The sequence below is a fragment of the Ananas comosus genome, linkage group 4 (assembly GCF_001540865.1).
Source record: "Ananas comosus cultivar F153 linkage group 4, ASM154086v1, whole genome shotgun sequence".
In the NCBI taxonomy this organism is placed as follows: Eukaryota; Viridiplantae; Streptophyta; class Magnoliopsida; order Poales; family Bromeliaceae; genus Ananas; species Ananas comosus.
The window spans coordinates 3,231,175-3,247,481 of NC_033624.1; the positions used below are offsets into that span (position 1 = coordinate 3,231,175).

The 16,307-nt window shown below is 33.8% G+C and overlaps 1 protein-coding gene and 2 long non-coding RNA genes across 3 annotated transcripts; 1 reads left to right on the plus strand and 2 right to left on the minus strand.

The window, feature by feature from the left end:
• On the minus strand, nucleotides 156–6,380 carry LOC109709635 (U3 snoRNP-associated protein-like YAOH). The gene is made up of 7 exons (XM_020231946.1): nucleotides 5,765–6,380; nucleotides 4,593–4,935; nucleotides 3,248–3,472; nucleotides 2,796–3,030; nucleotides 2,131–2,303; nucleotides 821–886; nucleotides 156–707 (listed from the first exon to the last, which is right to left on the minus strand). The coding sequence occupies exons 1-7, from the start codon at nucleotides 6,214–6,216 to the stop codon at nucleotides 630–632; spliced, it is 1,572 nt and encodes a 523-aa protein (XP_020087535.1). The 5' UTR covers nucleotides 6,217–6,380; the 3' UTR covers nucleotides 156–629.
• LOC109708534 lies at nucleotides 7,461–10,904 on the plus strand. Its single transcript, XR_002215773.1, has 4 exons — nucleotides 7,461–7,616; nucleotides 10,034–10,176; nucleotides 10,401–10,470; nucleotides 10,568–10,904. It is a non-coding gene; the product is annotated as an uncharacterized LOC109708534 (long non-coding RNA).
• On the minus strand, nucleotides 11,475–11,967 carry LOC109708535. The gene is made up of 2 exons (XR_002215774.1): nucleotides 11,731–11,967; nucleotides 11,475–11,586 (listed from the first exon to the last, which is right to left on the minus strand). It is a non-coding gene; the product is annotated as an uncharacterized LOC109708535 (long non-coding RNA).

Below are 16,307 nucleotides of genomic sequence, written 5' to 3' on the forward strand. Positions count from 1 at the left end.
AATTTTAACAATTTGTCATATTTTAACCCAAAAATCTTTCTATAAAAAAAAAAATCAAATTAAACCAAACCATACTGACTGAAGTACCTTAGTTCGGTTCATCCTCTGAATTCAGTTTCAGATTTTACCAAATCCAACCCGTAAGAGTAATGCAAAAAACATAAAGAGACCTTTGGATTAAATATTAAACCACGGTATTGTAATGTATTGTGTGGAATAAGAAACTGATTGAATACAAAGATCATGTTGTTCTTCATATTTTCTTTTCCTTCCAGCCCAACCTACAACATCACTAGCAACTCAGATTTGCATCAAATGGGTACAATCGAATCCGAAGATCATTCTTTTCCGAAGGATTGAACATCAAACCTCAAGGTGGGATGGGGCTCTCACAGAATAGCACTGTCGAACCCAGAATACATAAATTGAACCAAAATTCTTTCAAGAGGAATAAATGTAGATTCCATGTAAATTCTCATCTTTGGGTGTGCCAGAAAAAGGGGGCGAACAACTCTCAATGGTAGTCGTGAGGGAAAGGAATCGTAACTGTCGAATTGAGGAATGACTCGTTGCCAGGAAAAATCGAGATATTCCTTTGTATGGGATCTTCAAAATGAGGAAACATTGTCTTACTTTAGTCGGAGAGAGTGTATTGCAACGCCGTTCGTGGCTTCTTGAACTCGGCCCCATCGTCCCAAGCGAGGTTCCTGGAGAATAAAATTGTCAAACAAAATACAATGAGAAAGATGCCTGTGGGGACCTTTGCAAAAGTTCTATGTTGTTTAAAAAAAAACTATTCAGGCAAGAGAGAACTGCTAACCTTGCCAACCCCGGCAAGAAGGAAACGTCCAGATTTTGCAAATGTAAGCGAATTAATAAATCCATCCTGTTGCAGACCAGATTTGTTAACTACCTTTTTAAAAAAAATAATTACTGTTACTATTACCAACGAAAATGTAAAACAGCTCAAATATAAACAAAGATACAGGGCTTCTAATACAGTTATTTAAGTATTCACCACTTTTGAGTACTGAAAATTTGCATTACTTCTAGACAATACAGCCACATTCAAATTCCTATTGAGCACAAAGTAGTTTTGAACAATTCTTAACAACTGTGCAAATGAGAGTTACCCAAGTGAATACTTCATCAGGAGCAGAATAGGGTGAAACTGTTCGGTTGTTTAACATAATTTCATAAAGTAACTTATGATGAGAAAGTTTGACAATGCCCTATTTTCTATTTTAAAAGTAAGCCAATGACGAAATGACAAAACGTAGATGAACGCCACCCAAGGAAACATCATCAGCAGATCACACTGTCAACTACTAGAAGGATATTTCGCTCAACATATAAATAAATAAATCGATCATCACTAAGTAGAATAGTCATGGAAATCGCTGGAAAAAGTCCTGTCACAAGGCCATATCTAGAAACACAGGAATTGATTGTTGGGCGTAAGGTGACCATAGTATTTCAGCTAAACACACTTTGGATAGCAATCAATCTTCAGCTCAAGTTCTGAATGAGTTGTACCAAAGGGAGAAACTTTTCCCCCTTAGGCTCTTGTGTTAATGATTAAAAAAGTACACACCATTTATCTTATTAGCACAGAAATATCAATATTGCAAACAAACTTTAACAGGCAAAAAAGGCAGGTAAAAAGCATTGAGAATTGTGAAGTTGTATCCTATTGCAAATTTTCCTCGTCATCCAATCAAATGGTGCCTAGGAGTACATTCCAGCAGCTCAACAATCTTAGCAAACTTAAACTACTGTTATGCACATTATGACAAAAAAAAGAAAAAAAAAATGAGTAATGCCGCCACTTCCTTGTTCTTTATCTTTTACAGTATTCAGGAAGATATTATTTTCTTAATTCGGTCAATTAAATAAAATGGGTCATTCTGATCATCAGGTATTGTATTAGGCATGTATAACATCTAGGTTCAATCTACAACACTACTTGAGTGAGGGAATAAAAAGAAGTATTAATTTACGAGCATTAGGTATTAAGAGTTAGTGATCAAACACAAAACACTGTCTGAAGACGAAATTATTATACTGATTATTTATTACGGCCAATTAAATTTCAAAATATTAGATTGTTGGCATGGAGAGTATAAATACCAGAGGATAACTAAATAATGGGCGGATCCCTTTGGACTCCATTTCAATGGCCCACAAACGAACCACGCCATTCGCTGCTCCTGATGCAGCAAGATCACTACCTCTGCACACAGCAACGGAACTAACCCATGTGTGGGCTGACAAAGAACTATCAGCTTTCCACTTATGATTTTCTGCAAAACGGAAAAAGGTGCAAAGAAAGCATAGTCAACAATACAAACAAAGCCACAAATGGAATTTATGGAACAGCTAAGGAATCAATAGATTCTTGCTAATTTATGATTAACTAAATATTGATGATCACGTTGATTTGTTTAGATTTTATGTTCATTTAAAAGAAGCTGCTGGGATGTAGATGTATTTATATAATGCTTTTCTTAATAACACTATTCAGAAAGTATTTCATCAAACAACACTACACCAAACAGCAAGTCCAAACAAGCCCTTAATTCTTCACATATATAACCTTGCCTTACCAACCAAAAAAACAAAAGTATTCAATATTAACCAACTTAGCATGGATGTATATGTGTAAACACCCCCCCCCCNACCAAAAAAAAAAAAGTATGCATTCAAAGAAACCCTGTTCGAAAATAATTAAGAGTTTTTCATGTACTAACATCACAAAGTAGCAGATGCTTGAAGAGAGTTCACGGTGGTATTACCTGTACTGTCACCATTAGGAATACTGTCTTTTTCACTCTTCTGTGAATGATCATTATGGAGTAAAAATAAGGAATGGGCATTTTTTACAATATGAGTAGGCTTTTTCCGCGTTACGCTCCAAAGCTCAATACTTCCATCATCCGAACCAGATATAAATTCGCTGTCATTTATAAAGCAGCAGCATTCCAAAGATGAAGCAGGGGCACGAAAAACCAATTGTGACTCCTCGGGAACCTATACATTGAAGAATATGAAGCAGGGGAGAAAAGAACCGACTTATCATTTTAGACATGTGAAACCAATAATTTGAATATAATTAACAGAATAACAGCCAGAAAGATAACATTTAGAACATTATCCTCCATATTTGTGACAATTCAACATTGCCCAACAGGAGTAAATCATTCTGATAAAGCAGCTTCTTAGCAGTTCTAAGAACGAGTAATTTTACCTTCCACAATCGCATTGTTCTATCTCGCCCGACAGTCAAAAGTCTTTCTTTCCGTAGGCAATCACTCATTAATATTTCACTTTGATGGCCAAATAAATTATCCATATGAGTTCTATCTTCTGCATTCCACAGCTTGATAGTACGATCGAAAGACCCCGAGAAAAGCTGTGTGGTTCCCTGTCTAAAGGCAAGGCATGAGACAGGTCCTCTATGACCATGAAAGGCCTGTTACATCAATAGCATTAATCAGAGACAGGAAAGCAATACAAATTAAAATCTAGCAAACTGAATTAAAACAGTAAACCACCATGCTATTAATTATTTAATAAGCAAACTGAATTTTTTTTCCCCTTTCTACACAACATTGTTAGGGGAAACAAAATTAAAAGCTTATTCAAAGATGCTTGAAATACAGTTAGGATGAGTACTCAGAAGTGCTAGTGCTAGAATTTTCGATCAAAAACCAATCACATAGACAAGACTTCCCAAGCAGCACTTGTTTGGCTCAAATTTAATGAGGTTAAAAACAAAAGCAGGTTTGATTCTAAACAAACCAAACTGTGAACTAGACTAACCTTCTATTCAGTTCATTTTCACCTGTTGACTCAAGGACAATGTCTTGTGGCAAGATCAATATAAGTATATAATAACATAGTCCAACTTAAATACTTGGAAAAAAGCCGATAAATTGCCAGCAAAAACTCGCACTACTTTTAGACAGTTCTCCCATAGTACAATAAATTAGCTTCCACTCAATTTTAACAATAGAGCAGAGTGGAACTAAAATGAATTGTATATCTATTAAATCTGCATCAACAAAGGGTAAGTTTACCCTATCCCGACAATATCAGTAAATCTGCAAAAAATTATCCTAGTTGTTAAACCGAATCTGGATGACAATCTATCCTGACAACGTGAAACAATAAAACTACAGTATAACACCGATGCAGTCAAAGATTGGTTTGAATATAAACAAGCCAAACTTGAACTTTACATAACTAACTTGTGTTCATTTTGTTGAAATTCTTCATTGAAGTAGAATGCCTAGTTCCTCAAGGCAACAATAAGAAGGCATACAATAAACTTTTGACAGCATTAGATTATATAGCACATACATATACACACTTATAGTAACAAGATGATAATTTATATTAAGATTTCACGTCAATTTTAGACAGTTTCTATCAGTGCAACTCTTACAACCCCTATTATATTAAAGCTTAGAACAGTACCGCATCAAATGAACTATAACAACTTCTGTTAATCTTGCATTAGTGTAACAGCAAGTTATGCCTAGTCCAACTTTGTAAAATTGCATAAAATTACCCTACTCCTTAAACTCAACCTGAATATGCTCCCGTGAGCGAGTGTCCCACAAATGGACATGGCGGTCCATTCCGCCGCTGGCCAAGTACCGTCCATCTGAGCTCGCAGCTAAAGTTAATATTTGTTTACTTCTCTTTGCAGATGGCTTTTGAAGGGCTTTCGCATAGTGTGAGACCAACACATCCTCGGTGGGCCACAAGTACTTCTCACTTTTCCCTGTTTCAACATCCCAGTGAAGAATCAAGCCATCTTTTGATGCTGAGAAACCCCTGGAATCATCTTCTGATAATGCGACAGCAGTAACAGACTGGCGGTGCTTAACAAGGAACTGGGATTCATCTTGAGGTTCTGGAGTTAAGACCCTGAATGTTTTTCACATTGAAATAAGCTCCTAGAAGCGAATATTGATGAATGAGCTTGCATAATGAAATCAGGTATCGAATAAAACATAAAATGAACATTTCATTTTGTTCCAAACAGATGAATCCATTTATACATCAACTGAAGTTTATTCTGAAATCTCGACAGCTTAAAAGAAATGTATTACAGTTCCATTTGCTTCCGAACAGAGTTTCATAAATAGTAAGACGCAAGACTAAGCTTTGACAGATCATTTAACCCAAAAAACATGATATGCTCAGAAATTCACAGCCACTGCAAGGGAAAAAGAGGGGGTAAATCCTAAGAGTGGAAAATATGCCAATGAGTAGATAGAACAACACCATTGAGGCAAATTAGAATACAAAGCAGCAAAACGTGTTCTGCTAATTCAGATATCAACCTACTCCTACACGAGTAGCGTGGTATTGCTTTAAAACAGGAAAAATATTTAGCCAACAAAGCCCACACAGTAAAAAAGTTCTCACACTGGAACGAATAACACAAGATTGTCTGTTACAGCTGGTTCCTATAACTGCTTCTCTACTCAAGAAACAGAAACTTCTGATTGCGGCAGAAACTGAAAGACAGAATGAGCTTATAAGCCCAAAAGCAGAAGCTCCAAATTGAAGCTTCTGCTTCTAGCTTCAGTACAAAGCTGTCGACATATTTTGATTAGAAAAAGCTATAGGACCTCTCCAAAATGCTCTACTCAATTAGATGCATCTGCAATCTCCATATAGATCAAACAATTCATTCGTTCATTTCAAACGAAAACAAAAAGGTATAGAGTTAATTCATTTCTATACTCACCTTGAAGCAAAAAACCTTCGGATTCGACCACTCTCCTCAAGCTGATCCCTCTGCAGAATCTCCGCAACCAACGAATCCCTATTCCCCTCCTTCTCCTCCCTCCCCACGTCTTCCTCCTCCTCATCCTCCTCGTCCTTCTCCGTCTCCTCCACCCTCTTCGTCGCGGCACGGATCTTCTCCAAGTACTCCTTCGCAAGCCTAACCCTCTTCTCGTCCGCGGTTTCCTCCTCCTCCCCCTCCCCCTCCTCCTCCGACGATCGAACGCCATCCACAAACTCCTCGTCGCTCTCCTCGCTCTCCACCTCGTCGTCTCCGCCGCTCCTGCGGCGGCGCTTCGGCTCGGACTCGAAGAAGGGATCGTCGTCTCCGCCGCCTCCGAAGGATCTCGGCTTCTTCTTCGCGGCGGCTCCCTTCGGCTTAGGGCCCGGCCTCTTGCGATCCCGCAGCTTCATGCCTCCGATGTGAACCGTCTACTAGTATCTGGGATTGGGGAATTAGGGTTAGGTTTAGGGCTTTGAGGGTATACGTCGGAGGGGATAGCAATGGCGATGGGTATGGAGAGAGAGAGAGAGAGAGAGGTGGTTTTGTGGAGGCGGAGCAGGGAGCGGCGCGGGGGAAGAGCAAGGGTTTTAGGAATGGTGTTAACGGGTCGGGTTTAAACCCGATGATTTAACGACTCGGGTCCAAACTATGACAGGAATGAACTCAAATAATAATTGATCCAAATAATTTTAAGGAAAAAATGTATGGAACTCCTGAATTATATGTAATTTCGGCTATTACTTCTTTTTAATTAAGATTTCTTAAATGTTTTTTAATATTAAGAAATAAGTAATTTTAGAAAAAATTTCTGAAAATTTTCAAACTTATTGATTACTAGTGGAGGGTGCCAGCGATGCGGCGATTATGAAAAATTTATAGTATTAATTTAATTATTTTTGAAAAATATATTAAATTGGTTAGTAATTTAAATGAATATATTTGCACACTTGAAACTCATAATATAATATCAAAACCTAACAGTTAAATATGTTTTACTACACATATAAAATCCTACGTATCACATATATTAAATTTTTGATATGTACCTCTCATACATTGAATAGTGGCTCATTCTTTATGGTTAATTTTTTAAACTATTTGACACTTAATAATATAATTTTAAATGTTATAATTTTTCATATATAAGCTTTTTTAGATGTTATATTTTAATGCCATGTTATTAATTGTTAAAATTTTGAGATGGTGACAGGAATTATTTGTTGTGGTCTTGTGGAGAAAGGGGAGTCAAGAATATGTGTTTTGAGGGCTCCCAAAAGCTTTGTTTAATATTAGAGAAATAATAAAAATAGATTTCCACCAAATTTAATAAATTTAATTTTCTCAATAAATATAAATTAGTCTAAAATAATAATTATTAGAATCATTGATTTATTTAAGATTTATTTTATTAAAAATATTACTAGTTTTGTATTTTTTATATATGCTAGATTATTTTTAAATTTTACAGAATTAGTATAAGAGTTTTTAAAAAATCTAACTAAAATATTTGAATTCCTCTCTCTCATCTCTCTCTAGCCGTCCGATAGAACATGCTTCAACCTCTGGGTGACACGTGGCATGAATCAGGCTGTTGAACAATCACAGTGAAACGAGCTATAAAAGGCACTTCATCTCCCCCATACCTCATTCTCCCTCCAAAAACCCTAGCATGGTGCAGCGCCGCTCCTCCTCGCTCTCTCCCGATTCCAATCACCATCTCGAAGAGCGTTTAACTCGATCGATCGGAGTGGATCGCAATCACCATTTCGAAGAGCGTTTATCTCGATCGATCGGAGTGGATCAAAATGTCGTAAGTGAACAGATCCCATCTCGTCTGTGATCTTTTGTTTTTCTTTTTTTTTAGAAAATTATCTCATGTTTAATTAGGTTGAGTAGTTTCTAAGCTTAGGTGTAAGGAAATCGCATTTTGAAGTGCTAAATTTCGCACAGAATTGTTTAAAAATTGTTTTATAAGGGATTGTGAGTAGTTTTTGGCATTGTGAGATGTAATTCATTGTTGCTCACTTGCATGTACTTTGCTGTAGTGTGTAATTAGCATCTTTTAGGACGGAAAGTTTATGTTGTTAATTTTAGGGCATGTTTGTTTCATCGGAAGTGGAAGAGGGCGAAGTCGTATTCGACCGTAAATACTCACTTTCATTGTTTAGTTCTTCATTAATTATATTCTTTCGTAACTTCACTTTTCCATAACGTTGTAATTGACTTCACTGTTCGGCCTGAGTGGTGACAAAGTCAATTACTAGAGTGAAAGAGGCAGGAAAAAATAATAAAATATTAACTGTTGTATTTTTTTTCATCCTTTTATCTATTAATGTAAATTTTTTTGATAAAACAAATAAAGAATTCAAATAAATGTACTTTCAAAGATATTGACTTCCAATTAAACAAACAATGGGGGAAAATAATTTTTTATCTGGACTTCAATTCAGCTAAAAATTATTTTCAAGCTGAAAATCATTACGAGCAAACAAACATGCCCTCGAATATAATTTTCTTGCGTCCTTTCAGGTCATTGAAATTGGATATACATTGGACCAATGTAGGTGTCTTATTGTATGCTTTTTGTTTAGGACTTGTCCAAATTTGCTTATCGGCTCTAAAATTTGTAAAAAGTCTAGGAGATATTTGAGAAGTAATTAGATGTGATGTTGAACTGCAAACAACATGTAAGGCTTTGTTTGAGATTGCGGGGAGATTGCGTTACGTGCGGTAAGAAAGTACGATGAAAAAATACATTATTTGTTTCCGTAAGTAATATTACATTCCACATATCAATGAGTCGGTTATAATATATTTTCTACGGTTCCACTGGAAAACGCAGAAGCATATCCCTATATACTTTTATCCCGACTTCATCTTATCTAATAGCGTCAGATAGGCCTTAATATCAAACAAAGCCTAAAACAGCTTCAACTTTTAATTAAGAATCTAATGCAAATTGCTTGGCCCAGGTGAATTTTACTCAATTATTGCTCTTTTGCAAACTGCATGACGAAATTGATTTCAATCATGCTCTAGAAATTGCTATTTCATTGTTTTTCAGGTTATAAAGCACTGTTGTAAACTATTGTTCTATTCAAATATAGTCAGTTCAACTACCTAACCATGGTTGAAACATAAGTGGTTGCATTTGCTGTTCAGTGCTTAGTCATGCTTACTTGTATGTTATTATACGGCAAACACAGAACATAGCAGTTATCCCATTTTCAACAGGAATGGACCAAAATAGTCTGAGGACAAAAACAATCTTCTATAGTAGGCTTTTGAAATTCACGAAAAAAGAATGAAATTTTATTGTATTAGTCGTCAATCAAATGTGATATATGTTCATTTCACTTTGAAGAGTCTACTTCTTTCTGAAAATACTTTGATTTAACCACTTTGACGTCTGTTCGGATTACGTCTTGTCTTGATGCCGTCAAAAGATATTCTTTTACAGGATGTGCTAATTACGAAGCATGAAATGTGAAGGAAAGTTATTGGTGAAATTTTCGAACACTAGTAGTACTGAAATGGTAGAAATTTGGGAACAACAAATCCTTTGAAGAGATGGTTTATGCTACCTTCAGAAAAATAGGGATAATGAGTTACATCGATTGCCAAAAAATAATAATATTAATAATGTACTAAGCCCAACTAAAACTGAGACTAAGGTGGCTTTTGTTTGATATGACTTAAATTAATTTGTAAGCTGTATTTTATCTGGTATAACGTAAGTCATTTATATGTGCGAAACTGTATGGCATGCTGTTGGATCTGTACCAAACCGTAGTATCTCGTGAATCAGCATACGTGAGGGCTTTTGTTAATTTATGTGAGAAATTTTTGGCATGTTTACTTTTCGGCATGTTAATCTTCCTTCCAAAGTTGCTTGAAATGCGCGCCCAGTTTGTCTGGCTTCCAAATCAAAAACTGTTCAGAAAACGGAAGCTTTGAGAGACCAATCATTTAGCTAACAAAAGAATTTGAAGCTTTTGCTGTGGGGGGGAGTTAGAGTTTGCTTTTGGGACTCAGAAGCAAAAACTCTAATATGAAGCTTTATCATTTTGTGTAGTGAGAAGCTTTTGCTTTTTGAGACGGATTTTGTGCGTTGTTCTTTTCTGAAAAGCTCTGCTGCAACAAGATCTTTGGCAGCAGCTCTAGCTAGGAAAAACAAACAGTTAAGACATTATCTTTTCACATTTTTTTTTATACTTATTTGTGCAGGGATGACGATTTCGGAGTTAATACCCAATCCATGGACCTGATGACTGCACTGCAGCTCGTGATGAAGAAATCCGCGGCTCACGCCGGACGAAAATGCATTCATATACTCAGTTTATAATCTCTAAAAGAGAGAAAATGTGAAGGTAAAAACCCTTGTTTGGCTATGCTAATTGCTGTTCTTCGACACATTCTACAGCGCCGAATGCGCCAGATGATGAACTTCTCTATTGCTGGTTGTCTTGCAAAAGAAAACAATCTAAATATGCGCTTTTGCTGAGCTTTGTTGCTCCCATCCAAATGCAACTAGAAAGATTTGCTTGCTATTATTTCGTAGATTGTTTGATCTGTCAAGTATGTTTTAATCCAGCTTTGCGAAATCGACTCCGAGGAAAAAGCGAGGAAAGTGGTTGGTTGCTTCTGCCTGCGTGCTCGTCAAGGTAAATAAAAGAGCATCAGTTTTGTTTTTTTTTTTCCACGAATTTTTTGCTTGTTTGGGATCTGAAACCCATATCTTTGCAATTTTTGCCTATCCAGGATCACGGAGAAGAATCAGAACGCCTTAATATTGTTCAGGAGTATGTGAAGTCCCAGTAAAAGTCCCAGTAAGAAAGATATACCCCATTTCAATTTCAACGTCCTTGTTCATATCTTTTGGAGAGTGGATCGTCGCGGCATTGTTATGAACTTCGATTTTTGTGAGAATTTAACCTCTTTTTTTTTTTTGTCTATAGGAGTTATTATTATTATTTTTCCAGTGTACGTGTTCTTAGTTCTTACCGATGCGTTCATTTTTGTCGAACAAAAGAAAAAGTTTTAAATTGTATAATTTCATTATGGAATTAGATGCAAAGTTCAAAAGTTGATCATGAAATTAAAACTCTAACAATATTTTAATAAAAAGGACTGATCAGAACAAAACACCACTTTGAAATAAAACTTACTTTTCTTTTTCTTTTTTCCAAAGAATTGTTAATAGCAATTAGGGCACGTTTGAATGTCCCGAAATGAAAGTGGGAGTTAACTTTGATTCGAATTGAAAAAAAGAATTATTTTCACTGACGATTGGTTCACTAAAAATAAAAATCTAGATATAAATTTCTTTACATTAAAATTTCCAGCTGAATTTAAAATTGCATAAAATTTAACATTTTAAATATAATTCTACTTCTAAAATTTAACTGTTAAACTTACATTTTAATTGTGAACTTAGTTTTTATTTCAAGTTTGAACCATGACCTTAAATTTGATAGAATCAGCATGAAATAGCACTTCTAGTTTAATTAATAAAAACAAAATGAATGCGGAGAATCCAGTATATTGTTAATAAATCAATAAATAGCAAATTAGTGCAACTCAAAAAAAAAAGAAAAGAAAAATTTGAGCAAAATACAAAGCTGCAAAAGAATAATATTTTACAAAAAAAAAGGAATTGTTTTTGTGGAAAATAACCAGAAATAAAAAGGGAGATCAGATGGCAGTGCATGTTTCGATTTATCTCATCACCCAAAAGTGCAGAAGACGTGGTATGGATTAAGAATCATCACTTCTCCCATCTAACAAATAGCGGAACAAAAATTGAAAAAAAAAATTAACGAAATCAAATCCAAATTTCAAAATTAACGATATCAAATCCACATTTTGATTCAAATATACAGATGAAAAATAGATCGATAACAAGGAAAAGGAGTCAGATTTACATGTCGATCACCATAATCCGCCGCAAAATCGAGCGGATGGTAAGCCTGGGGCGACAATACCATCTCATCACACTCCTTATTGAGAGAGAAAAGAGAAACAGGAGATGATCGAAGATTCAGAGAAGAGAATCGATCAAAATTAAAGATCAAAATTATAACAAAACTGGGGGTAAAAAACTATACGAGATCGTAACAGCGTGTCGGGGCTACGGCGGAGAGAGTACACATGAAATTGGGGTGGAGAGCGGCGGTATTTATAGACGACGACGACGACGACTAGGGTTTCCTTCGACCTCTAAGAAATTATCGTGTGGATTTGGTCCACCACGTCATCCGTGGACCTAATTGTGATCAACCGTTCGTCTTACGTAGATTTTACATCCTCACCGTACGTTAAGTTTTTTTTTTTTAATATATGGTGAAAAAAAAAATCTGTCGTACACGGTGGGGGAAGTAAGAGTGCTAATGGATCCGGGTTGTGGAGAACCCGCCCGATCCGTCTTGAAAGAGACTATCAATTTAGCACCTATGATTTTATTTTTGTCTTTTTATTATCTATTTTACTTTTTTTTTTGTTAAATCAGTGACAAAGTTAAGACTAAAGAATACTAAAGTGAATATTTAATAAACCTATGTGAGGTATCTAATGTTTTTGTTTGTAATTTAACGAAATATTAACGGAGAAGCGGATAAAAAGATAAGAATCAAACCACATGGTACTAAACTAGATACACTTTAAAATACAGTGGACTATAGTGAGAAAGTGTGAAATCATATCAGTGATATTTGAAGTTTATCCTAAAAAAAAAAAGAAGATTGTTTTCGAATCCGTTCGGATCAGCTCAGAAATATAAAAAATCCGCTAAAAATGAAGCAGTAGAGGTAAAAGTTAGGATAAAATTTAACCCCTCTAGAATCTGTCTGCTCCTCTAAAAAAATAAAATGTGGCAGGAGACATCCTCGGATCCGCTCTGTTTGCATTCTTAGTTTAGAATTATTTTTAATAATTTTATTCTCACCCAACACTTATTGGCCCATGGTTTATGGGCCTTTGACTCTGTGGTCTTAGTGGGCTTACTATTGGCCCAAGCCAGTTGGGTTGTTCACAAAGCAAATCAACACTTTAAGGGCTGCTTGGTTTAGTTCTAAATATATGCAAATTTAAATACAAAATTTTGAATCAGCGCATTTGAGTTCAAACTGTTGCAGTTAGAATGACACGAGGAATTCCATCTAACTATTGGAATTGAAACTACATTTAAATTAGTTGCAGTTCCAACAAACGCGGGTGACAAGAATTAAAGCATCCCATTTAAGAAAAAAATAAAGGTGAATTAGAGAAAACTTATATAAAATTCTTATTTTTTCACTTTTTTTTTTTATAACTTTCAAAATCTACATTTTACCCCTTCGTAATTTCAAGTTGATGCATTTTGGCCCCCTGTTACAATTCAATCACTATTTCGTCAATTTCTTATAATTTATATTGATAATATCTTTGATAATAAAAAAAAATATATTATTTTTTTCTATAAAATAAATAAAAATAATTTAATAGTTTTGCCCTCACAGTTAAAACCCTAAGGTATCATTTGGTTCGAGAATAAGCAAAAAATGGGTATTCCGGAGATAGGTATAAATTGAGGTGTAAGCAAGGATTAGATCAATTTTGCGTTTGGATGAAAATTGGGTTATTCCTGGAAATAAGAAAAATAGTGTTTGGTTAGATTAGATGGAATAAGAATTAAAGTTGGTAATTATAAATAAAAAATAATATTATTATTCTTTTCTTTATATTAGAATTTGAATTTTTATATTTTATATTTATATTTTAAAATTTAAAATATAAACTTTTAAATTTTAAAAATCAAAATTAAATTTTAAAATTTTAAAATCTCAAATTTATAATTTTAAAAAATTAAAATTTTAAATTTTAAACTTTAAATTTAAGATGAAATTTTAATTTAAAAATACAAAATATCAAGTTCTAAATAAAAAAAATTTAAAATATCAAATTTTAAAATTTAAAATTAAACAATTTAAGTTTTAAATTTTAAATTTTGTAATTTTAAAAATTATAAATTTTAATTTTTAAACTTACGAAATTTAAATTTTATAATAAATTAAAAATTCTCTCACTCACTCACACACTCTCTCTCTCTCTCTCTTCACGGGTAGAATATGCTGGGTTATCCCAGCTTGTTCCACCTTGAAGTGGGAACACTAGTTCCCACCTCTTAACGGACTATTCTAGAATAGCCCGTTAAGGAGGAAATTAGTGTTCCCATCATTTTTTATTTATGTTTGGAGAATAAGGGTGGAATAAACCCTTTATTCCACCTTTATTCTCCAACCAAAATAGCCTATAAAGGTACTTTTGCCTTTCTCACAAGCATCCTTTTTATATTTAATATATGGGTGATGCCGTCTATACATCTAAAAAAAAGTATAAATATTATACCCTATTGATATAATGATCGATATATTTTGCCCTCTCAGTTCAAGGGGTATGGGATAGGTGGGTGGCTAGGAAGGGCCCGCAATCAACGCCTAATAGGCTTCCCGAACTACCAGCTTGTTGGTAGATCATATGGGAAAGCAGAAACGATATAATCTTCAGAACGGTTCGTTTAAACCCCCTCAAAGCTGTTCGTAAGGCTAAACAGTTGTCGAATTCTGGGGATCTATTTTTGTTGGCTAATCGGTAACTGGAAATGTTTTTTTTCCACCCGGTTCGAGGCCCAGCTGTCTCACCTTTGTAGCTTAATTCATTAGTTCAATAAATGAAGCGGGTAGCACGCTACCTTATTCTCAAAAAAAAAAAATATATTTTTACTACTCTGATCATTTTTTTTTTCTGATATTAAAACTTCTGATACAATGGCTTAGTACATTTTTTATCTTCTAAATTTTTCACCACATTTCTATTCAAATTTGCTATATTAATAGAAATATAAACCTCCCCCAAAAGTATCATTTCATAGTGATAATAATTAGTGGTTTGATAATGTGACCTTCTTATATATGAAAATATATTTGAGTTGAAAAAATTATTTGGTATTAAAAACTAAGTTGTACTATTAGATAAGAAAGAGTTGGAAAAAATATATATAAAAGCTATTTTTTTCTTTTTCTAATGGAAATATCCAATTATTTCTTAACTGAGCTAGTATAATTTAAAGGGCATTATTATTTATAAAAATAAATAAAAGATATAATTCCTTTTATTATAATATTTCACCAGTAGAGGCTAAGAATTAAGATACACCTACCATGGTTAGCGTTATTACACATGAGCATATTTTATTCCTTAAAATTAATTAATTATAATAATGGATCTTTAACCGTAAACACAAACGCACCACACGAACCACGTGTCCAGCTCCTATTCGCTACGACCAGCGCATCCCGTGTGCTTGGCGTACCAACAGTGTACCCAGTTCTATTTTTACATTGCGATTACGTATCAATCTCTTTTGCCAATTTGCATAAAAAATTCACAAATTTTGAGATTTTACAAAACTGGACCATCTTTTTTATTTTTGTAATTTTACAAAAGCTCAAAATTTATAAAATTTTTTATGCAAATTGGCCATATTTTCTTTTCCCATACTTTTTTTTTCTCTTAAGCATTCTATTTATGAACTTTTTGTAAGAATCAAACATTTTTTTAAATTTTTTTTATAGTTTGAGATTAAAGTGTAATATATGAGAAAATCAAAGTGTGAAATATTTAAATAAAAAAATACATCCAAACCAAATTGCAATATAGAAATTTTACGGTAACTATTCATATTCTTTAATTAAAAGTAGTTTAGACCTTACGGTTAATTATATATATATTTAGGCCCTATTTCAATACACAGATATCTTATTTAGTATATATTTTTTATATTTATTTAAAAATTTATAATATTTGGTAAATAAAAAGTGTGACAAAATATCTAAAAAGACATAATAAATTTGATCTTACGTAGACGAGACATACTATCCTATCAAATTATGCATAGCAAGATCTTCGAAGAAGATAAAATTAAACTCTTACCGTAAAATTTCATATAAAAATTATTTCGACACATAAATTATTCCTGAATAAATTGTTATTTTGATATCCAAATGAGAGCTCGCTAACAGGGGGGTTTTGGGGACACTCATGTGTACCCGTAACACTTCTTCTACTTCCAAAAATGAACAACTCATCACTATCAAATTAGTAGTGTCTAAGAAAAAATGTTAATATTAGGCCGGAGCACTTTATTAGTGAATAACACTGTTAAACAAATGATATTTAATTAACTTAACTTAATTTTCATTTAATTACAAACTTAAATGGCCTCTTCGTTATCACTCCTTCCTAATTAATTACAATTAATATAGTGGAATTTAATCAAGCACCTAAATTGGAAAAAACATTATTTACTCAGAAAAGGTCTCACACGTGATGTTATTATATCTTGAAGACACGGCGAACACTAGAAAGATAATTAAAAAAAAAAAAATTTAAAAAAAATTATATGAAGACCCCTCTGGTTTAGCCATTTGGAAATTGCCCATTAATTTTCGACCTTTTTATATTA

What these genes read in the sequence shown, in the direction of transcription:
- LOC109709635 (XM_020231946.1), bottom strand. Translation starts at nt 6,216, where the DNA reads ATGAAGCTGCGGGATCGCAAGAGGCCGGGCCCTAAGCCGAAGGGAGCC. An exon ending in TCCTAATGGTGACAGTACAG is followed by an intron (nt 2,304 to 2,795) that starts GTAATACCACCG and finishes TCCGTTTTGCAG; the next exon opens with AAAATCATAAGTGGAAAGCT. An exon ending in CATTATTTAGTTATCCTCTG is followed by an intron (nt 887 to 2,130) that starts GTATTTATACTC and finishes GGTCTGCAACAG; the next exon opens with GATGGATTTATTAATTCGCT.